Genomic DNA, 23,796 nt, shown 5'->3' on the forward strand with positions numbered 1-23,796 from the left:
TATTAATTGTTTCCACTATAATTGTTAATTATAAAAACAAAAGTAAAACTTTGACGACCGCTGATCTGGGCTGTTGCTGAAGTATCCTTGGGCAAGACACTGGCTCCCTGTCACACCAGGGACCCTTTCCAGCTGATTACAGCTTGGATCTGTCTTTGTGCTGGAGGCCACATTCAATTTAGATTCCATTTTAATTGTATAGAGCCAAATCACATGTTTTCAGACATGAACCGCTGAATAGGGTCCAGACTTTGTCTAACACACATAGACAGAGCATCCGGAGACTCACCTGGGCCTTCAGAGGAGGCTTGGCACAGCCTGAGATCATGTTTTTGTTTACAGCACACTGGCCATCTTTCTCTGTGGCTTCTCTGTGTATGGCACCTCTTTTTCTATCTCCTGGATTCCTCACACATGGGCTCATTTCACATTATCCAGTATTCCAATTGGAGGACTAGCAGGAGAAGCTCTGGAGAAACTCCGATAGTTTCAATTGAGCCATTTTCAGACATGACAGACAAATCCGGAGAATTAGCTATGGAGTTTATCCACAGTTTTCTTTTCACACATGCACAACACAGCGGGAGCTGCTCTGCACAGTAGTTTCACAACAGCAACACATCCTCCGTATTTTTCAGGCAGAGGTGCAGAAGGCAGAGGCAGGAAGTGACGCATTAGGTCTGCGCGGCGGTGATCACGGGATTTTCTTGACAACACAAGCACTCGCTCGAAGTGAATTCGGCGGATTCCTACGGACGAGCTACCGAGTTCGGTGCATTTCTTAACGCTGCGTAGGACATTTTAATTCTCACGCACACAGCCCATCCGGAGAAAGTCCGGAAATTATCCGGAGTACCAGCGACGAGCATGGGCCTCTTCAGTGGGGGCGAAATCTGCTTCGACAGGTTGGAGTGAGAAATGAAGGGAGAGGAAAGGTGGGTGGAAAAGAAGGGAGTGAGGGGGAGGTCAAGTGAGGAGAAAATCAAAATGAAAGCCAGGCTCTAATATGATCTCTTCCCGAAGGCTGACATTAGAACCCTCCCTCGTCCAGCAGGTTGGAGCAGAGGAGCCAGCCAGTGGGAGGTCTGTCTACCTGTGTGTCCCACCACCAGCAGCAGCAGCAGCAGCAGCAGGCGGATGATCCCTCCTCCTCCTCTTACTCCTCTTCCTCCCCCGCCGTCACTGTTGCCCTGGAAGCTCACAGACAGCAGTCGCAGGGAGACGTCTACCGCGCCTCCGGTCCACAGGGCGCAGGGCTCCGACGCACACTGGAGGAATGCGTGGCAAACCCCGGCGTCTATTTTGGATTCCCAGAGAAGGAGAGCCGCCTTTTTAACCGAGTGCATTTTCTCCAGTGGATTACTATCCCCATAGCTCGACATGTCTCTCCTCCAGCCGCGGGTCGTGCAGCTCTCCGCCGCGTCACTCGCTGTGATCCTCGGCCAGGACGAGGGGAGTGTGCGCGCCGGCGGAGAGAAAGTCAGCGCGGCGAGCGGTCAGGAGATCTTCGCGGACTTCAAGGAGCAAAACTCCCGCAGCTTCTGGAATAAACGTCTGGTGAAGGCCATCGCGGAGGTGTGCTTCCAGGGATGGATGGAGAACCTGGTGCTTTTCATTCAGGGCAACGCGAACAACCTGGAGGTGCTGAGGGAAGCGTGGATGCGCAGGGCTCTGAGGTCCCCGAAGGGCTTCGTCATTAAAGCTGTCGGTATGTAACGTGCGATTCTGCCATTGACCGACTGTCACCTTTTATATTATAAAGTATTATTATCATTCAATTGCACCAATGCAGCTTTACACACCTTAAAGTCAGAAATACAGAAGACAGCAATGCCAAGCTTCACCAACAAGACACTGGAAATAAAGACACCACGAGAGCATACTGTGTTGTTCTTACCAGTGACACTGTGAAATGTGTGTAGAATCACACAACATTTGTTTACCACAGTGAGAGCGGTGTGTGAAAGTCATAAACTTTGAATAACAAGGAGCTGACAAGGTTTAACACCCTTCCTCCTCTCTCTCCTCCTCCTCCTCTTCTTCTGGATTTACCTTCTACCGATCACACAATTTAGTTAAATTAGTAGAAGTGACTAATCTTTACCCAAAAGTTATTGAATCAATAGTGATTTGTTGTCAGTACGTCTCACTAGCCCCAAACAGCAGGTCTGGACGACTATTTCATCCCTTGTTGAATTAAGAGTCTCGCCTTTTTGGATGTTTTTAAAGTGTAGAGGTATAAAAGAATGCCAAGGTCAAATATTTTCATATATCTACATGCTTTCAAGAATCTGCACACTTTTTTTAAAAGTCAAAATTTTGATGCCACAAGTGGTAAACGTTGCCGGTTTAACCAATTTCAAACAATTTATAACACAGATTGTTCTTTGGTCAGTTGAAGCCACTTGATCCATCCAGATGATCTTAAACTCCGATAGTGCCTCTTTGGTTTGAGATGATTGCCTGACGTTTGCCTCCCTCCCTCGCAGACATGGTGTTGTGTTTAACAAAGCTCTGCATCTCATTTAATTACTTCTAATTGCTCCCCTCCTCTGGTTTTCCTCTGGATTTATTCGAAGGCAGCATATACCTGCACAGACACCGTGAATGGAAACCTTTATGCAGCCTCCCATACCGTGATCTCATGGGTTGTAAATGCCTGACAGCACCAGCTGCCGGACAAAATGACAACTCTGTGTGTGGACTTAGCCCTAATGACAGTGTTCTTCACAGATACACCAGGTCGTTCACACTTATTCTTCCTCTAGAAGAAAGATACTAAACTGTAGGTTATAGCAAATACATGCGTGGGGGCTGTGTCGCAAAGCACCAACCTCCAGTCATGAATATGTAATCATGAAAAGTTAAATAAGCCGTTTTCAGACATTACATTACATTACATTTCATTTAGCTGACGCTTTTATCCAAAGCGACTTACAATAAGTCGCTTTGGCTTTGGTAGAAACTTCTCCGGGTTTCTACCATGACCTGTGGGTAGAAACCCGGAGAAGTGGCTATGGAGTTAACCCAGAGTTTGCCTTTCACACATGCACAGCGCAGCGGGAGGTTCTCTGCACAGATGCCTTCACAGCAGCAACAAATCCTCCGTATTATTAAGGCAAGAGGTGGAGCAGCCGGGTGCAACAGGCAGAGACCGGAAGCAACGTATTAACTCTGCTGATCATGTGCTTTTCTGTCACACAGACACCACCGTCAGCTCTTATCACCACAATCTCTCTTGACATCTTCATCCGTGCCTTCTACGTATGTGACATCACTTTCTCACCGGGAGATATTTGTTTTCTTCTTGCGTCTTTCATGCGTTAGAAGCATCATCAACCCAGTGAATTCAGCGTGGGGTCCCGCTATAGTGTTAGAGTTATTCAATTGCTGGCAGGGTAGATAGTCAAGCAGCTGCAGGGTCCTTGTGGTCGTTGAAACAGTGTCCCAGCAACACACACATTGGCTCTGAGTTGCCATTTGGTGCAGCTGCCTCACGACGCCTTTTGTTTCATAGTCTGTCTCTCCAATATCATGTCCGTCTTTGTTTGAGTGTTATTGTGTCTGGATTTAGCCCCCGCCGCTGTGTACCTGCTGATTTTGTGTCAGTCGGTCTGCTCTGCCAGACTGAGAGGTGCACGCACAAGTTAAAGGGAGGAATGTGAAAGGGGAGGAAGAGACCACACACAGGGGGGAAGACCCGGGAGGGCGTGAAGTCACGGAGTGGGGGAGGAGGTGGAGGCTGACATGCCGTCCCGCTGTGAGAGTTTCTGGCCCCCGAGCTTCAACTCGGCACACAAACAAGCACCATATGCGGCAGAGGTGATGCTGAGTCGTTCATTATGCGCCGCGTCAGCACAAAGGTGCACACAGATATGCATGAGCTCACAGTCGGACACAAGGCCGGAGTCCATACCTTTCCTGTTTGAGCTTCACAGCAGACACTCGTGAGCAAACGCGTCCGTTTGTGGACATGTCACCTTCTCCTCCTCCTTAACAAATCCTCCACCTCACACCGTAGCAATTTGTATGGAAATCAGTGCTGGCAGGCTGTCAGGGCCTGGTTTACTACCTCCTCTCAACAGAGAGAGTTGGTCAGCAGTGAATCACCGTGCGACTGGCTGCCGAGTCGACCACAGACGCTTTTCTGTTACCCAGGATTAATGTCCCTCCATTTCATGGCCAGTGAGGCACTGTGGAAGTCAAACTCCGAGATTGACATTAGGCATAGCGTAAAAGGCCTTGATATTGTCCTTATATGAATTTGTTGGCTGGAAAACAGAAACAGTTCTGAGTTATGGGGTGTAGTGAATTTCAAACCGCCCTGTGTCCTTTCTTAGTTCAGACAATGAGATGTGACTTCACTAACGTGAGGAGATTTTCTTTAAGGGGAGTTCAGGGGCCGGTGTGGGAGCTGTTAAGCTTAGACTAACCAGCGTTCGATAATTGAAGAGAGACGTGGATTGTTAAACAAAGCTCCCAGACAAACAGACGCACTCACTTTGATTAATTTGTGCTAATTCCTCATTTGCCCTGTCTGGTTATCTGTGCTAAAAGCCAGAGTGAGGACAGATTGTTCTCTGGGCCAATCCGCTGTCTCTGGGCCTCTTAAGAGGGGAGAACACGTAGAGAAGGAGGTGTGCGGGAGGCGGGAGGGTTGAGGGATCGTAGGAAGGTTAGGCCGGGGTAAACAGACAGGGTGAGGAGTTGGTATGAACAGACATTATCGTTGTTATCCTTGTGGGAATGGGGCCCACTGGTACTGCGGTTGACCCCCTTCACTTCGTCTCATGAATGTCTGGAGGGTGTTTCTCATTCTTTCTTTTTTACTCAAAAATTATCTCTTCATCGCTTCTCTGGCTTTTAGCAGTTGTTTACAGAATAATACCAACGCAAAGTCCTTGCGTTAATGATCAGTGTGAATGCAGAGGACATCCATCTTGCCAAGATTCTTGACATTCACAGTGTTTACATACACACTGTGGCCTGAATACAGACAAATCCTGGTTTAAAGTAACCCTGTTTAACCGAATATAATTTTTCACATAATCAGGATATGGTTCTCTGTAGAAAACAGTAGCTGTATGAAGGAGAATTCTTATTAAATGCTAAGGAAACTTCTACCAACTCTTTCCAGACAATCTACTCACTACTGATTTGCAATAAAGTGCATAACCCTATTTCCAAACTATTCCTTTAATCTGATTTGAGAAAACATTGATCGTCTTGTCCGCAGTCAGGCCCCAAAAGCTGGAGAACCACCAAGGCTTTCCTGTTGAAACCAGAGGCTTCATTATGGCTGTTAGCTGGTTCTGCATTATTTAGACAGTCACTGTTGTCGCTGCAGTGGAATGACCATGGATCCATGACTTGAAACATTTATATGGAGTCAGCCAGTGTTGTAATGAGGTGTCCTGTGTCCTCCCTACAATCAACCTCTGTTAACTGCTCCTGTCCTCTTTGAACATGGACGTGAACGAGTCCTCTGGACGGGCCTCTCACTTTCGCCATGGAAAACACTTCTTTGGTCATTGTAGGACAACTACTGAGGGTCTCCCTCTGTGTGGTTTCGGGGAATTGGGTTATGGCTATGCTGCAACTTTCCAAGTTTCCTTTTTTTTAAATGGTATGTTTCATTTATCCGTCCATACCATGAGGTGGTGAAGCATTCCTGAAATGCTTCATTTACTCTTGAGATCATTTCCTGAACTCGCAGGACCAGTGAGCCTCAGTCCTGCTCTCTACTTTTTTACTTGAAAGCGTTGTGTTTTCACACATGGGGTGTCTCCTTTCATGAGGGTGTTTTGTCAAAGTCTCAAAGCGCTCTACTAATGGTCATAACTCTTCCAGATGTCAGCTTATTAACCGTGACACTCCCTTGCCAGGGTTTACCACGTTTAAATGGCCCACCCTGTCCTAACTAAGCAGCGGAGGTCAGAGGTTACAACCTTTCTGCTAACAACCCATTGAGGTCATATATCTTCAGAGGGTTTTTAGGAAGCAAAATGAGCAACATACAACAACAAAGTATCCAGGTGTTCTACACTGGACAGTTAAGCTTCTGTTGGTTCCCCAAACCTTCATTTGTCAGACACACCCCCACACCCTCTAAATATGTTCATTTACAATATATAAGCCTATATACTGGATATATGTAGCACTTTTAACAATATAGAAGTGAATATTTTGCTTGCTTTACTCAAGTTTGTAGCTGTAGGTTGTGTGGCAAAAACTGAGTGTTATAAATGCTTTTTTAGTTAAAATTTAACTATAAACTCTGTAAAGATGGACGACATGACAGCCCTGTAAAAGTGAAGCCAAAGCGTCTCAATCACAACCTGGTGGCTGGCTGCAGTATAGGTCACGAACATTCCTCCACCATGTTGGGATATGGACCAAACTACAGTCAAAAGTCCAATCCTTTGTCTCTAAGAAGGTTTCTGTCATTTTAGGTAGTTTCTTATTAAACTGATGTTTCTTCAAGTGTTAATCTTTCCACTTAGTTTGGTTTTAACTATTAATGCTATAAAAACGTAGTGAAACATTATGTTTGACAGCTGAGTCTGACTCCCAATTTGTCCCTATTGCTAATATGCTGTGGCTCCAAATGCGTAAGGTAGCACCGTTAGTATCTAGTCACATTTCTGAATGGTGCTAGGAAGTGCTCCCTCATGTCATCCATCTTTATATACAGTCTATGATTTCAACGGTTTAGCCATCGCTCTTTTATACTTTCAAGTCATCGGAGGCTGCATTTTAGATCGGTTGCATCACTCCTTCAAATGTGGCCGGCAAATGAGTCCCTCCGTTCCTGAGCAATAAAAGATCTAACGGGTGGATCCTTCTCTGGCCAACCTATCACAGGATTCAATGCAAGCCAGTCACAAAGCTAACAGGCTAGTTATGAGTATGACTGAGCTAGAGTAAGAGCAGCCTTTCAATGAAGTTAATGATGCAATGTTAAGAGAGGGACAAGCTGGGGACGCAAATATGAAATCTGAGTCCTCAGAAGGATGCAACTCCTGCAATAGGACATCTCATTAATGAAAAGTTACCATGGATCAGAATCATACAAATGTATTATCCTATCATTGTGTTTTTTTTTCCTTATCAATAGAATGTGGAAATATTTGAAACTGGTCAAAAGGATGCCCGGTGGTATAACTGTAGGAGTATAACAAACTGCCATCATAGCATGTGTTTTTACTGAGACTTTGTTAAAGAACCCCTGTGATTTGTCAATGTCTGTATTTTATTGGTCTGGTTACAGACAGATTGATGAAGGGAAATACTCATGGAGGCACATCTGTGTGAGATCTGCTCCGCTCACCATCGGAGCTGCTTTCAGACAATACTTGTTAAAGAATAACCACTCTCCAGATCCCTTGACACTAATAGCATGACATTAAGCTGTTGCACAAAATATATGCTGCTGTTTTTCAGGCTCAAAATGACGAAGAGTCTGGGTTCAGTCGTGTTCTCACAAAAACAGAGGTGGAATGTTTTTTTTTTGTTGAGAAAACCATAAACCGAGTCTGCAAGTGCCCATTAGGGTAGGGATTATCCGAATTAAATGTTGGTCTGACCAAAGAACACCATTTCATTTATCCAACAGTTTATGGGAGATAAACTGTTATATATCACAAGGTTTGGACTCAATGTAATGAAAAGATAAAGCAGCATGTGGGATTTATGTGCAGATTTTTTCTAGTATTAAAACGCTTTTCAAATAGCCCTGTGCACTGCCAGGAGGATGTCTCTGTATTTATGTCGAACGTCTTTCTATCTATCTCCTGCGCTTGTAAAAGATGGTTTATGATACAGCTCAGATAGTAAGAAACCTTGACCTCTGCCGTGTCTACACATGTGTGAGAGATTCTGTGCTTGCATACCTCTCAGCACATCATTTGTTAGACACATCCTTTCCCAGTGAGCAGGAAGCTCTACCCAGGTGCAAATCTGGCATGTTGGCCTTTTTATCGACCCAAATATTGGGCTCGCCCTTAGCGCTGGAGTGGAGCGGTGCCAACAATAACAGTTTCCTCTGTATCCTCAGCTTATACACCCTGTCAGCAGCCGCTTGGGTTTCACTCTTGGGATTTTATCTTCATTCACCCTCAGGTTGAACAAGTGGGTTGACATAGAAGTGAGACTATATTGCATTAAATTTGGTATTACTATTACTCTTCAGTTTCCTGACAGGATGTTTTCTTTGCTTTATTTAGCATTGATAAATGCAAAGGTATGCTAACACCGGCTCTGTGATAGCAAACTGCTTTGTTGTTGTATGCAAAGAGTGAAAGATACTTTCAAGCATCACACCACAGCTCTGTGCTGACCAGTTGTAGAGCATTAAAAAGCACTTGATCATATGGCAGACACCGTGATGGGAGCTCTGTTCTAAATACTAAGATAACAAACGCAGAAATCTGCTGCACCTCAACCTCAATTAAATGAGAGGAAATGGGTTTCATCTGCAACCACTGAGCGCCGTCTCTCTTGATTATCTGACGTGAATCTGCTGGATTGTATGTATGGTTTGGTGTGAGGTGTCCATTGGAGAAGCTGGAGGAAAGTACATGGACCTTTGAATAACAAAAAACTGGTATAAGTAGAGCTCTGTTGTTTATATGGAAGTAATATATCCAAGCACAGATTAGTTTCATCATCAATGCAACAAATCAAAAAAATCACATGCATAGAAAAGTATTGGCTGGAGTTAAAAAACTGAGGATTAATCGTATAAATATGTAAATTATGGATGTTGTTTTTGAATATAAATTAGACCCAGAGTTGGAATAACATCAGGAAATCATTCACTTAATCAATTGTTTTGAAAGGATAAACAAACAGAGCCGTTTTGTGTTATTCTAAGATTACAGATAAGGCTTTGAAATGCCATTTTGCCTCAGAGTATAATGTACTACCTTAATAACTATACTGAGGTTGCCCAGAGCTATAAATTACTTTTATGACCTAACATTCATCATTGAGAAAGTACATTTACAAGTGCTTTTACATTGAAAGCAAGCAAATCATGAGGGTCAGCCAAACATCTGGGCAAAGACCAGGTTTTTCTTCTTGTCATGACTACATAATATATGAACCTAGAAATTGAGGTTTCAGTTTATCCATCCAGTCTATAGCATTTTGTATAGTTCTTGCTTACAGTCCCATTGATTTGAAATAATACAAGCTTCATGGTTATTATCAATAATGCACAGGGAGATTAGACAAGACTGGAAAATATTTTACGGTAAATCAATTAAATTACTGAAAACAAAATATTTTATTCTGGCACATAATGAGGTTTTGTGTGATTGAATGTCACTGGTGATGTCATGCCCGAAGGACTGCATTTCAGGATAGCCAAGCCTCTGGAAATATTGTTTTTACCATTCTGTTCTTTTTAAACGTTGCATTTTTCATGTGCAACACTAATCTCCGCAGTATCACTTTACTCAAACTTTTTCTAATGACATGAAAGGTTTACACTTGAGCACACTGCATCTGCGCTGGGATCAGGCCGAGGTGAAGTAGTTACTCAGGAGATTGTGACAGATTTGGCATATATGCAGAGGAGGACTTGGATGTAGTTTCTGTACAATGCAGTGATTCTAACAGAAATGTTAAAAGCATGAAGTCGGCTGTTTAAAGAACAAAGGAAAGGCACTGTGGTCCACATTTAAATGACTTGGACATGCCAGGCGTCTGGCCCAGAATAAGGCACCGGCAAACTGTGGGGTAATGTTCCTGCTCATGAAAGCAGACGAGAACCAGATCTGTCGGGGTGTGGCCCATCGAGTCGGGGGAGGTAGGAAATAAAAAGATGGGGGAAATAAAGTGTAGAGAAAGTTGTGCTTTAAATCCTGTCTCCTGGCGCCACAGCCATGTATCGGTGTTGTGTTACACAGTGCACTTTAGGCTGTGATATAAAATACAGCGTTTCGTAAGTTCACATTGTCACAGGTCTTCTGATAAACACCTGCTCTGGTGTAATTCCCGTTTCACAAGAATATGATAACAGGATTTCAGCACTAGTTCAGCTCCAGGTCATTGATATGAATATCAGTCCATCACTTGTCACAACGAATGGCATGTGATGTGAGTTCTAATGTCTAATCGGATGGTAAAAGCATTATTTAATGGCATTACAGCCGCTGGGATCTGCAGCCAACATCTTTGGTAACGGGCTGTGTGAGCGAAGAGGTTTTAAGCTCTGTAAATGTGAAAATGAGAAGCTTAGTCACAGGCTGTTTATCCGTTCATGCCAGCATATGTTAAATGTCACAGAGTTGGTTTGGCAGAGTGAGTCTCGGGGCTGTAGCTGGATTGTCAGAGTCCGTGCGACGCGGCTGTTTCTTCTTTCTCGTTGGCTTTGTATCGCATGTGGCAGGTCGTCGCCGCAGTGAAGGTTTCTATGGCGATGCTAGTCAACACAAAGCCGGCCTGTGTTTCACTTCATTGACTTAAAGTTGTTGCTCATGAATCCTCTTTGGTCACAGTGTTTGGACCTTTTTCTCTTATCCGTCCGTCGGCTGATTAAGGCGTGCGGTTCGCTCTCGGAGCATTCAGAAGTCAGCGTTCGAAACCCTGACACGAAATCAGATTAAACAATACAGAGCAGCCTCCAGATAGAATCTATTTAATCTGAGGTAGCAACCCGCCAACAACCTCATCTTCTCCGACACTGATTACAAAGAGGGCACAGTCCAGATTTGACTCTTTCCCTCCCTTCACTTAATATTTAAGCAGGAGCACTCAGACCGTCTCGACCACCAGTGGGTCAGATTAAATATTTACCTGATTCTTACGAGTCTGGACACAAATGCTGATTTTTATGATTGTGAATCAATCAATCAATAAAACCGTAAAAAGATCAGTGGCTCTGATTTTCAAGTTTACTGCCTCTTGATGTGGATTTAAGTGGTAACTGGTCGCCGTGTTGTTAAAGTTGTTAAAATTGTTAAAAGATGCTGCAGTCAAGCAAATTAAACAATAGATAAACATCTTGATTAAATGAGGACAGACGTATTTCTTCCAGGGAGGACGGACAGGAAAGGGCAGTGTTGCTAGACTGGGCGGGGTTTGGTTGTTGGGACACTCGGGCTGTGATTGCTCTCTGAAGGGATCTTTTCTCTCAGTTTATTGGGCCATTTCACTGCAATGCTCACATCTGTGTGTTCTATGGGAGTGAGAGAGACAAACTCGTAAAGACCTTTTTAAAACGCAAGCAGCACATAAGAGGGGGGCGGGGCCACGGAGGCCTGCTGGACCAAAACGCCCAAACCTGAGGGTAAACTGGTCATGGGACTGGAAGGGAGTCGCGACGTAAATTACAGCTGGCGTCTCTTCCCGTTACACTGAATGTTTGACATTGTCTCACCTGAGACGATCGTTCACGCACAGCCGTGCAGATTCACTGCAGCGTGTCCTTCACAAGGTCTCCGTCGACTGGGAGACAGGGAGCGATTCTGCAGTTTGGGCAGGCCTCAAGTTCATGTTGAATGCCATGCAGTGTGTCCTTAATGAGGGAGAAAGGAGATTAGCCTGTTTGCTGCTGGAGCCTAAAAGATTAGACGATAGCAGGATGAGATAAAACGGTGTGTGTATATACTTGTGAGTATGTGTTTCTGGTGAGGCCATGGAGCCGGGGATTGAGGCAACAAAGCTGAAGTTTCAAAGTGGTGGTGCGATCGACGCCCTCAGGGGCCGCACTGATAGCAGGGTTAATGAGCACGTAGCATTATAAACAGCACTTCACATTCAAATGCAATGTTTTAAGGTTTAGAGGAACGTGGCTGCTTTAAAGTACAAATTAAAACAGGTTGTTACTTGTTTTATGTCACTGTACAATATTTTAGTTTACAGGTTTTCTGTCATAAAGGGCTGGTAGTGAGGGAGAAGAGGATTACACTACTGCTGCAATATCAACTATTACAAATCTCTGTTTATTAATACATCCATCCATTCATTCATTCATCCATCTGTCCATTATCTATACTGCTTCTACATTGGGCAAGAGCTGGGCTACACCCTGTTCAACAGTGTGTCCCAGGGCCACCAAAGACAAACAACCATTCACATTAACACTACTGTCAATTCAGTGTCTGTGATCACCCTAGCTCTATCTCTATGTATTTGCATGATGGGAGGAAACTGGAGTAGCCCTTAAAACTCCACACAGAATGGCCCAGGAAATGTAAATTCATTTTCAGGCTGTCGTGAAAGCTTTATCTCTGTTCTGTACTTCTACTTCTGAGTCCCTGAAAGTTGTACTTTTACCAAGGTATGTTTTAGAGTTTAACAGGTACTTCAGCTTTAATTGCCTTATATTAGGGTTACGAAATGTCCCTTCCCTCTACGATACAGGGGATTCTTGTCCTTGTGCTTCTGCAGGACACATTTTGTCACTTAGCCGTCTGCACTCATAATTGGAAGAAACTCTGTCCTTCCTGTTCAGTAAATGTATAGATAGCAGGATGTACTGTATAGTGTGTTGTTGTGTTACAGTTTCCCGTAGAGAAGCTGGAGGTAATGCAATCACGTAAAAAACGGGACTCATGTGGCTGCGAGCTAACAACACAGCCATGTGAATACATGTGGCATTGATCAGCGTCAGCAGACAAAAATGTCTCAGTGGGGACAGACGAGAGAAAGTCTGTGTCAATCATCTCCACAAACTGAGCAGTCAGCTTCAGGCATTATTCATTTGTCATCCCCCAGGCAGCAGTTTATTCTGACATGGAAAGTTTATGGCATTGGGGGAAAATAACATTCTGCGTGGAGCAGAATAATGTGGGGTTTGTCACTTTATTAAAATGCTGTGGAGAATACCATTAAAACGAATTTTCAGACTTATCATATAAAGTTGCAGTGATGTCTTTTAATCTACATTGGCACATAGAGTATTTGCTTTACGGCAGCACCTCTGAATACAGTTGTGGATGTCATGCTTACAACTCTTATTTCAAAAAGGAACATTTTCCTTTCCATCCTCCTTCATCAAATGAAACAACATGGAAATGGAAAATACTTTTTTTCACAAGCTGTTTTGCTCTCTGCTTGTTTATGTCTGTCAAAGTGGTTCACTCACAACAAGTCAATGCTCCTCTCCAGAAGTTTAGTATTAATGTTTGGAGACACATGCAGGAAACAGTGTTGGCAACAGAGGGTGAGATATTCTGACTTAGTTCCTGCCTTTGGTTCAGGTTCCAAAAACACTGGATCCTACACTTCCCATATTCCATCTTTTAATTAGAGTTGGGTTATGCTTAAACAGAACCAGCTCCTTCAACATGTTCTCCAACGACTACAGAAACTATAGTTGTTTCCAAACGACCACACTCTGGCAGCAATCATCCAGCAGCGAGACATGACATTGTTATGGATGAGGAGGGAGTATGGGGATATTCAGACAGTCACTCCTGGAGGACATTCATAAGCTGCTCCCAGACATGCACTGAATGCCGGATGATCTCCTAAATCTTCAGTTTTACGGGAACTTTTCCTGCCAGTCCCTTGTCCAGAGAATGTCCAAGTGAGCTCATGTGAGAATACAGCGGGACAATGTCCAGAAAAACCGCAAGAAAGTGAGCGTGTTGATGACGTCCCTCGAAAAACAAACAATGAAATCAACAAGAAAAGAGCCCTTTTCGTATGTTTAATTTATACATCATGTGATGCCTCCTGCCTGCTCAGCCCAGGCACCACCCCTATCCTGAAGTTTACAGCCATTTTTTCCTGTAGTTGTGAACACGTCTGACCCGGACAATCTCCTGCTGCAATCTTCATAAATGAAGGCAAAGTCCGGAAAACATTTTAATCTCTGAAAAATACAAAGAAAAAAAAAAAGAAGCAGTATACAGTGTGAAGCTTATATGAATACAAGATTGCACGCTGGCTTTTGACCCTCCCTGCTGGATAAACGGCCAAGTCTATAAAATTCTATAACCCCAGTTTTGTAAATCAGGGTTTCTGTCTGCAAACCCAAGGTGTGATCACCTTGATGGCATCATGGTGACATCATCAGCACTTCCAGAACCAGAGTTGAGTTGTTTTCTTAAGCTGAGCAGATCTAAACATAACAGGTGAACAGACTTTGACATATATAATTGTTAGGTCTGTTCTGTTTCTCCTCCTAACTCGCACCGACACAAATCTCGTCCCCCGTTTGATTCCTGAGCTGCTGTTTGCCCCTCCTCCCTCTTCCTTGTGGCACAGGGTTCGGTTGCCATGGCACCCAGCCGGGTAGTCATGCCGCGTATGACAAAGGGTGTGATGTCGGCGGCCCTGTCTTAGATTACAGGAACACTGAGGTCCGTTCCCCCTGGAGAGAAGATTGTTACAACAGCAAACCTCCTCGATGGTCACGCCTGCTAATGTTAGACTCAATAAACACTAATCCTGCGCTCGGCCTATCCTTCGGTTACACAGACGTTTTCCTACATATACAACACTGTAGGTTTATTAATGTCGTCTGTTTTTCACCTATTGCCGGTCACTCTTGTCTGTTGAATTATTTTTGTCTTTACCCGAGCGTAAAGAATTGACTGGTATGTGGGAAACATGCTCTGGCTTGATCCTGTTTCAGTTTTAAACTCCCTTACGAGTACAGATTATGTTCTACGATGTCCAACAGGATATCCTGGTCTGATCCAGGACGGGGTCAGAGAAGTGGAGATAATGGTCAATGCAGCGAAACTACCTTTTGTGTGTTACCTCCACCAGGGAGGTCATTACCAGTATTCCACAAAACCTACGAGACAGATAACTTAGTGGAAGGATGTTTTATGGAAGAATCCTTTTGGGTTTGGATCCGGATCAGAGGGTTAAGAGATAAGTATTGTGTTTCACCATTTTCAACACCAGGGAAAAATGTATTGATGTTTAGGAGGCTGTTGGGCCGGAGGTATGTGCTCTTCAATACTTAGTGTATTAATTCCCCGTGACCCTCTGACTGTTGGCTGTAAGTGGTTGCTATGTGGACAGGCAGCCGCTCCTATAGGAAGTCAACAACAATGCGGAGCACAAGTCAGCAGCACTAATTCACTGCCCAGGGAGACAGCTATTGAGATATCCATGCCGAGGTTTAGTCAGATTAACGTCCTCTGCCGGAGCCGGGGGAAGGCAGATGGTTTTTTTTTTACAATCCCTCTGTGTGTCGTAGGATCAGTTTTACAAAGAAAGACCTCTGTCTGTGAGACTTATGGGCCTCAAGTGAGCTCACTGTGCTGGTAATTGTTTTTTTTTTACTGACTTAGTTTGACATATTCCTTACTGAGCAGAGTGCGTTTTCAGTTTAACTAAACACAAATGAGTATCACTGATTGAGTTCAGCAAGTTAATAAACTACTGTGGTCAGTGTGGCCATATTGGGTGATTTTCTACCCAGTTGCTTTATAAGTCGCCAGTTGGATACTGTTTTGTTTTTTTAATTTAGGTGAAAGTAAATTTTTAATAAATAGTTTAGATTTGTTAGTGTATGATTGAGATCACATCTACATACTTTTGGAGTATTTTCCCATAGATTAGCCCTTTCCTCTCCACTGATTAGTTATATATATTGACTGTTAACTGATCACCTTCTAACAAAAGGTAGGTATAGTTTAGTTTGATAAATTGAGCCATCGCCCATGTTCGAATTAATATTAAAGATTTTGTTCAAATGTACATGTTTGTGTGGGTCAGGAGGGAGAGAGGTTTGGTGGCTCTGAGTGTCCTTTGGCAAGATACTGAATCCCAAATTGACATTGTATGAATGGTGTGATTGAAGTGTTGTATTAATGGTGTTTGAACTGTACAGTCCATTTACCATTCATATAAACCAATATGTTAAATGAAAGAGTTAATGAAACGACCAGTTTTACAGTGATTGGACAGTGATTGGACATGTTGTGGGTCTTCATTGGTTGTAATAAACCATATGGGTATGTACACATCTCTTGTCAAATAAAACAAACACCAGTAGACTTGCCTGGATCCATCAGCGCGGTATGTGTGTGTTCTGTTCCGCTTCACCGTGGCAGATATTTGATTAGTTGTTTATTTTGCCTGCGTCGGACATAAGTGGTTCAAGTGTGACGGTTGTAAATGTTTGGTTTACATCCAAGTGTGAGCCTGGTGGTGTTTTCACTGAAAGCCCTGGAGATGATGGAAGTATCACTCACACACTCCACACGGTGAAGAGTCAATCCACACAGTTACACAACTGGAGACATGAAATCACAAGGGGACAATGTGTCAATAACAAAAACATGTCAAAACTCCAATTGACTGGAAATTGTTTAAACACATGTTTTTGCATTTTTTACTACTACATATTTAGACCACTATTGGATTCTGTTGTTTTGAATAAAATAAATGAGTGTGATGAGGAGCCTTTTTTCTTATTATCACATTTTTTTATGAACTTATCTCCTCTTTCACTCTTCATGCACCGGACACTGATGCAGTGTAGCTCATTAACTAAAACCAATTTTCCAGTCCTGTGGGTAAGGTTTAACCTGTGCCCTTGTTTTTATGAGGGGACCGGCTGTGTGTACCCAGATACTAATCATTCATCAGCGGTGGGATCTGATGTGTTTTTTGGTGCTTTCACTGAGTTTACTTCACATTAGTTAACATCACTACTTGTGCTTTGTCTGTAGCTGCTTTCAGAGCTGCATTGAATAGCCTGTCATTATCCAGTGGGGCTGTGAATATGCAGACGTCCGAGTCAGTCGCTGCTGACACTCTCCAGAGTTTTTCCTGACAGCCGCCTGGTAAAAACTGTAGAATATCCAAATAAGCGTGTGTGTAAAAGCAGGATCTTTTTTCTGAAGAATTCATAGCAAGCGCGTGCGTTTATGACGTGTCTAACACGCAATATAAAGAAAAGAGCTGAGAAAAGAGCTGAGAGCTAATCTGTATATTTACTGTTGATGTGGACGGGTCTGACATGGACAATCTCCTGCTGCATATCTGAAAGACAAACTCCCGACCCCAATGTTAATTTTCCGGGGTTCATGTGGATAATATGAAGACAGTGATGCCAGTATTCTCAAAACTAATGATGTTTTATATCAAAATAAGTTTTGCAAAGTCTCCAGGATCTAAGAAAATGTCTTTTCAGTTCCCTTTAATATTGATGTGCAGGGCTTTGTTGTTCTTATTGATCCCACTGTAGTTATGCACAGCAAAAAAAAAAAACTATCTCTGAACCACATGACACATTGAACTCAGAGGTAACAAATAACATCAGTGTGAAACTCCTCATTCAATATCATTGAATCCCGCTCTCTTCGCAATGGGCTTTGCACAAAAACAAACGATTTTCCTGAATGAACTTAAAACACCCCATGTTGCTTTAATTATGTTTTTCCGTGCGTGAAACTGCCTTGATTGTTTTTGATACTCTAATAAAATGTCTCTAAAAATGTCAGTTTAGCTTTAAAAGCAGCTTGGTTTTATGGTTTGAAAGCCTTGTGGCTTCTGCCTAATAGGCTTTGTTTGCATGTCAGAGGAATATTGTCTGCTGACGGGGGGTGAGGGGTTGTGACGTGAGGTCGACGTAAATAAAATGAGTTTCCTGAAATTTTAACAAAGATAAAAGACAAAATATAGCAGTCTTTTCTCCCCGTTGTCTCACTACTAGTGTTGTGTTTGTCTAAGGGCACCTCCTAGACATGTGGGGCCGTGGGATACGGGGGCAGGATATGTGATCTGCCCAGCAGGCAGCGCTGTGGTCATTTCTGTGGGAGTAATGGAATTCTGTGGTCTGTCCTAGAACTGCTGGAATTTCAAAAGCAGTCAGGCATGGTTCATATAACTCACATAAGTAGACCACCTCGGTCATGATTTAGAGGTCGGTCAGGGGAGGAATGTCAACTTCAGTACTTTGAGTTGTTTTCTCTGGCAGGCAGCACGAGTCAGAGAGAGGGGCTTCTCCAACCCAGGTGTGTTTGTGTGTACTGCAGCGGGCCCACCTGTTTCTCACTCCGTCATCTGCTGGTGTTTTGTTTTCAGGTGACCTGTCCCCGGTGCAGATGTCCCCCGTCCCCCAGTCTCAGTTCATTCCCCTTGCCGAGGTGCTGTGCTCGGTCATCTCAGATATGAACTCCTCCCAAACCGTCGTCAACCAGGAGGCACTTGTCAACTACATGAGCAAAGCCCACCCAGGTAATCCAAGAAAGAATTTACTCATCTTGCTTTTTAAAGGACTATTTCATCATGTGCGGCTTGTGTGCTTATTCACTTTCTGACAGGGTTTTAGATAACAAGCTTTGTAAAGCTCATATGATCTAAGCTTGGCAAAAACACTAACCTAGTTCAGCCCTAAATCCAGCTACCAACACTTCAAAAGCTCACTAATGGTCACATTATATGTCATCTATACATTATTATGTATAGATTATTGTTTGGCCAGACAGAGTAACCCATAAGACCCAACAGTCCTTTCAGAAACCACTTTTGAATTCATTCTAGATGCAGATTTTTTTTACACCAAATTGCACACACACATAAATATCAGTCCCGGAAACGTGGGGACTGATTCATTCATTATTTGTCTTCTTTTATTATTATTTCAAGAACTCAATTAAAATCAAGAAATGGTCTGGATCTGCACCGAAATGTAATGGTTTCTTTCATGACCGGTACTGCATCTTTCCACCGAGTTTTGTGGAATATGCGCAAATCCTGCTAACTAACAGACAGACGCACACAAACATATAACCTCCTTGACGAAGTTAATTACAGTTTCCCAGTCTAGGAGGGGTTGTGTGCCAGACGATTTCTTCGCCAGACAGAGTAACAGAAAAAGTAATAAGAAATAATTTGTCACATAAACCCTTGTTGGTTCCGCTTGAATAAAAAAAGCTAAATGTATTATGTGAATTATAGACGTAGTTGGGTTTTGTCTGAATTGCATAGAGCCAGGCGCATTGGTTCCCCCTTTTCAGACTTTGGGCAGAGCTAAATGGTCGCTGGCTTCATGTGTAACAGACAATGGTGAAGCCATGAGACATTATATATGTTACATGGTATTATTGGACTAACTATATCCTTAAAGATTTTCCTTAACTTGCCTTTCTCTTGCTTGTCTGTCTCAGGGATAACCATCCCCACTCAGGACATCCTCTATAACGCTCTGGGCACTCTGATCAAGGAACGCAAGATTTACCATACAGGCGAAGGCTACTTCATCGTCACCCCTCAAACCTATTTCATCACTAACAACATCGCCCGTGAGAAGAGTTGGTGGACGTCTGGGTCGGCAGAGGACCCTCCCTCTCCTCCTCCCATTACTTACCTCCTGAGCAACGAAGCCTGTGTGGAGAGCACCCAGTCCCTCCCAGTGGCCCACTGCAAGTCCTGCAGCTGCTTCAGCCCCCTCCAAACACCCACTAATGTCACCCCTGCTCCTGTCACAGCCACCGTGTCGCCCTCCACTGTCCCAGACCAACATTCGGTCTCTATCTCAATAAGTGAGTGCACAGGTAAGAGCCTGAAGTGGCCCCGGCCACTGGATCACAAACCCACGGTGCAGCATCAGTCCACCTCCACGGCAGCAGACTGTCAGGCAAGCGAGATCAGCAAAAATACAGCTTCCACTAACGCCACTGGTCGCAAAGAAAAAGACACCAAGCCAGGGAGGAAGTTTGGCCTCAGTTTGTTCTGGAGGAATGGAGGGAAAAAGGAGAAGCCAAAGAAAGAGTATGCATCTTTCTCGGGTCAGTTTCCTCCAGAGGAATGGCCAGTGAGAGACGAGGACGACCTGAACAACTTACCTCGTGACCTAGAGCACGCCATCATCAAACGCATCAACCCTGAACTGACGGTGGACAATTTGACTCGCCACACGGTCCTCATGAAGAAGCTAGAGGAGAGGAGAGAGAGGGGGGTAGACAGAGTGTTAGAGAGGGGTCTGGATAAAGATGACAAGGGAGTAGACAAGGGAATGTCGACAGAGATCTTAGCCTTCTCAAAACCCAGGCACCATCACTCCTCTAAGGCAGCAGCAGCAGGAAAGAGATCTGGTCCAAAGGCTTCCCGCAGCAAGCGGAGGGCCCACTCATCCAGAGAGAAGCAAAGGGAAAGAGAGAAGGAGAGGGTTAAGAGTAAGGTTCCAATATGTGCAGACAATTATACAGAGGGGGACGATTTGATCCCTACTCGGCTCAGAGGGGAAATCCCTGCTGATGAACCAGATCCAGTGGAAGAAGGTGGAGTTGTCGGGGGAAAATCTCTTTATAAGAAACGCATTGAAAACCCTTTCCAGACTCAGCCAATCAAAGACCCGGCTGAGGCTGCCATTCCCGCCACCAACCGAGAGCAGAGAAGACGAGAGGTGAAAGAGGGCAAGGCCTCTGGGCCAGGCAGGAAGGAGCGAACGGGTCACCGCTCGAAATCCTGGGACCCGCATCGGGCCAAAAATAACGCCACAGAGCAAGTAGGGAAAACCCCCACATCGGACGACAGGTACGACTATGTGCATGAGAAGGAGTTTGCTGTTGATCATCTGCTCCAAGCAGACACTAAGCTCAACAGAGAGCTGCCGCTGGACTACAGCCCGGCCTACCCCCAGAGCAGCACCCTGCGGATAGACGACAAGGTCCGACATCAGAGGGAGGGAAGTGGCAAAAACGGCTGGGAGAGAGACGGCAAGAACGCACCTTTTCAGGAGGTGGAATACAACACCGTGCCAGACCAAACTATAGCTGAACAATACTCAAAAGCTAACAGCAATCTTTCTACAACAGTCGTAAACCACTCACATGACACAACCCTGCCCTGGCCCAAGACCCCTTTGCAGAGGAAACACTCGCTCATACTCTCCAACCCACAGAGGGAGGATTTACAGAGGCCTAACAAACTTTTTTCACATCAGCAGACCTGTGACAGTCCAGCCACCGAGGAGCAACAGGAGATCCGACCTGTCGCTACTAACTGTAGAGAACAAAGGGCCATGAGCCAGGCCGAGAGCAATCCCTCGATAACAGACGCTGATGGATTGATAGAGGACGACCACAGGCTTTATCAGCGAGCAGACGAGCAGCAGGACGAGGACGCCTGCAGCTCCCTGTGTCTCAACGAGGAGGAGATTATTGGTGTGACAAATGTGTACAGAGACGGTGTAGCAGACTACCGCGGTCACCAGCTGGTTTATCACAACCGTGAATCTGATTTGCAATATCAGGGACGCCACAGTCTCTATTACAACTCCAACCTCCACCAACCACAAGGCTCCGGGAACAGCACTGTGAAAGATCTCATCACCCCAGAAACCCAGAGGGCGTCTTCCCTCAGCCCCGGCAGAGCTGGAGAGACCAGCTGGAGGCTCCGTCATCACCGATCACCAGGGGCCCAAAGTGGATCCAGCCCAAGGCAAGGCACGTCCATCCACGAGATGAACCTCGATTTGGATTGTCCCGAACTGTCCGAAGTTGCAGACAGCAGCATCTTCGACTACTGCCAGACCAGCGAGATCGAGTCAGACGCAGAGACCATCCGCAAGTCGGCTGACGAGGGCGATGGCGAATCCGCTCACTGGGCGGTCGAGGCGGAAGAAGCGAGGGAGGACGACTTCGACGAGACGGGCGTTCCTCTGACTCACAGGGTCGTTCTGGGCACGCCCGGCGGCGCGAGAAGGGCAGAGATCGGGGAAGCGGTGGAAATGGGAGAAAACCAGAGCATCACCGGAGACAGTGGTATCGATTCTCCTCGGTGAGTGCCTCTCTTTAGTTGGTTCATATTAGCTGTAATAAGACACTGTGATATGTCACTATAGCCCAGGGGTATCCGGTCCCAGACATTGAACTTTGTGAAAGTTAGACAGCTGACACCTTCTGCTGAAAAGGTTTTATGTGGAGGGAAAAGAGACGTTCTTAATCCCTTAGCACAGATGCTCATTCTTCAGGTCAGCCCTTTCTAGTTTTCACACCTCAGGCTCTATTTCTTTGCGGCCACACCAGACTCCCCCTCTTGGTGGAGCTTTAGTGACAGGTAAAATAAACACTGCATTGAGGTTAGTTAACCTCTAGGTTACATGTCTGTGGCTGGCCTTACTACCAATTAGTGTTTTTTTTACGCCTTTTAAAGTAAATTGCAATAAAGCTGAACAAACACCTCATGGCCAATTACAGGATCCAGTATTTGGACATGAGGGAGTCATTTTGATAATAATGTGTAATTGCTGTGCAGCACTTAAATTCTTGTGTCATTATCAAAGAGGAAGAAAAAACTTATATTCTGGCATTGAACTCATCGTGCACTCTGGTATGTCGGTGGACTGAGAGTGCACGAGCGCGTCACCTTGTTAAAAATGGCGTATTTTCGGAAAATATCAACCTCGTGCCCTCTCTCTCCTCTCCCCTCCCCACAGGACCCGGGTCAGCCTGGCCTCCCCTAACACCAACATTCTGGAGGGTCTCAAGAGAAGAGGCTTTCTGCAAAACCTGGAGAATCTGCACTCAAAGAGCAGCACCATTCGACCGCAGAGCTCCCTGCTGCAGCTGACCCCCGTCATGAACGTATAGCCGATCCAGGTCTCCTGCTCGGGCTGAGATCTCTTCACGCAGCTCAGAACGCAAACCGAGTGCGTGAATGTTCAATTCTATGCAAACCGCTCCATTATAAACAAACCCTGTAAGAAGGGTTCGCACGTTGTTGCCTTCCTCCACATGATACCTGCCTTACAGTGGTCAGTGTACAGATGTACAGTAAATATATTTATCTTTTTGTAAATACGTTTTAAAGGTAATATGCTATGGTTTATCTCTTCATGTATATGCTGTTAAACGTGTGTATCTACAGTTTTTGTCTTGTAAATATAGTAATCTCTCCCTATGTTTCATTGGTTGAAATGTTCATAACAGCAATAACATGTTCTTGCATTTACTGTGAAGAAACATCAGGAGTATGTGACACTTTGCCGTTACTTAAGTAAAAGTTCAGAAACTTGCCGTTAGTATTGGCACATCAACTTCAGAATAATACTTGTATAGCCTTTGTCCAATGTTTAAACAAGCATATTTGTTTTCATTGGATGATATCACCAAATGCAAATAAACAATTGAATTTAAATACATATATTTGTAAAATTTACCCATTGTATTTGTTGGTGGAAGATTGTTGATGGTTCATCAGCTTGAAATAAAAACTATGTCCCATCCCTAATGTAAACCAGACATTGCTTTTCACCCACAGGACTGATAAGGTTCTATTCTCCAAAGGACTTGGTTACATCTGATCCTAACAATGAGTCTGATCCAGTTCTGAAGGAGTGTCGTGCTTTTTAGCATGGACAGGTGGGAACTTTCCTGGCGTTATGTTGATGTGTTTACGTTTGTACTCGGGACATTCACATAGTTTCCCCCAGGTAAACGTGGCTCCTCTCACCGCAGCAGACTGGCTCAGTTTCTTTAATACAAAAATAATCCTTTATTCGTCCCACAATGCAGGAATGTGTTATTGCAGCAAAGAGGACAATCAAAATAGACATTGCTAAAGAAATAAGTGAACATGCAATACAAATGTGAATGAAATGTAAAAAATAAATGGAATAAAATGACAGCGTAAACTGAATATATAAATATACAGTTAAAAATGTCAGCTTGAGTCTAATGTTGTTGTATAAAGGATAATAATAAAACACTAGCATTAGTAGCTATACCACATCTGGAATCAAAGCAATACTATAACTACTATTGTTGCAGTTTGATGCTTTCGTGGGTAAAGAGTGACACCATGTGGCTACACTGGAAGTGCAAGGGACAGAGCACGGGCACGTGGTGAAAATAAGACCAGATGTCAAGC

At 44.3% G+C, this 23,796-nt stretch overlaps 1 protein-coding gene across 1 annotated transcript; it reads left to right on the forward strand.

Moving 5' to 3' along the window:
• Positions 1 to 1,380: 1,380 nt before the first annotated feature.
• Positions 1,381 to 23,550, forward strand: stox1 (storkhead box 1). Its single transcript, XM_053435895.1, has 4 exons — positions 1,381 to 1,708; positions 18,007 to 18,159; positions 19,092 to 21,705; positions 22,364 to 23,550. The coding sequence occupies exons 1-4, from the start codon at positions 1,381 to 1,383 to the stop codon at positions 22,515 to 22,517; spliced, it is 3,249 nt and encodes a 1,082-aa protein (XP_053291870.1). The 3' UTR covers positions 22,518 to 23,550.
• Positions 23,551 to 23,796: the final 246 nt, after the last annotated feature.

This window comes from Pleuronectes platessa, chromosome 12 (assembly GCF_947347685.1).
Source record: "Pleuronectes platessa chromosome 12, fPlePla1.1, whole genome shotgun sequence".
Lineage (NCBI taxonomy): Eukaryota > Metazoa > Chordata > Actinopteri > Pleuronectiformes > Pleuronectidae > Pleuronectes > Pleuronectes platessa.

Coding starts and splice junctions, on each gene's coding strand:
- stox1 (XM_053435895.1), top strand. CDS start 1,381: ATGTCTCTCCTCCAGCCGCGGGTCGTGCAGCTCTCCGCCGCGTCACTC. Junction 1,709..18,006: donor CTTCGTCATTAAAGCTGTCG/GTATGTAACGTG, acceptor TTTTGTTTTCAG/GTGACCTGTCCCCGGTGCAG. Junction 18,160..19,091: donor CATGAGCAAAGCCCACCCAG/GTAATCCAAGAA, acceptor TGTCTGTCTCAG/GGATAACCATCCCCACTCAG.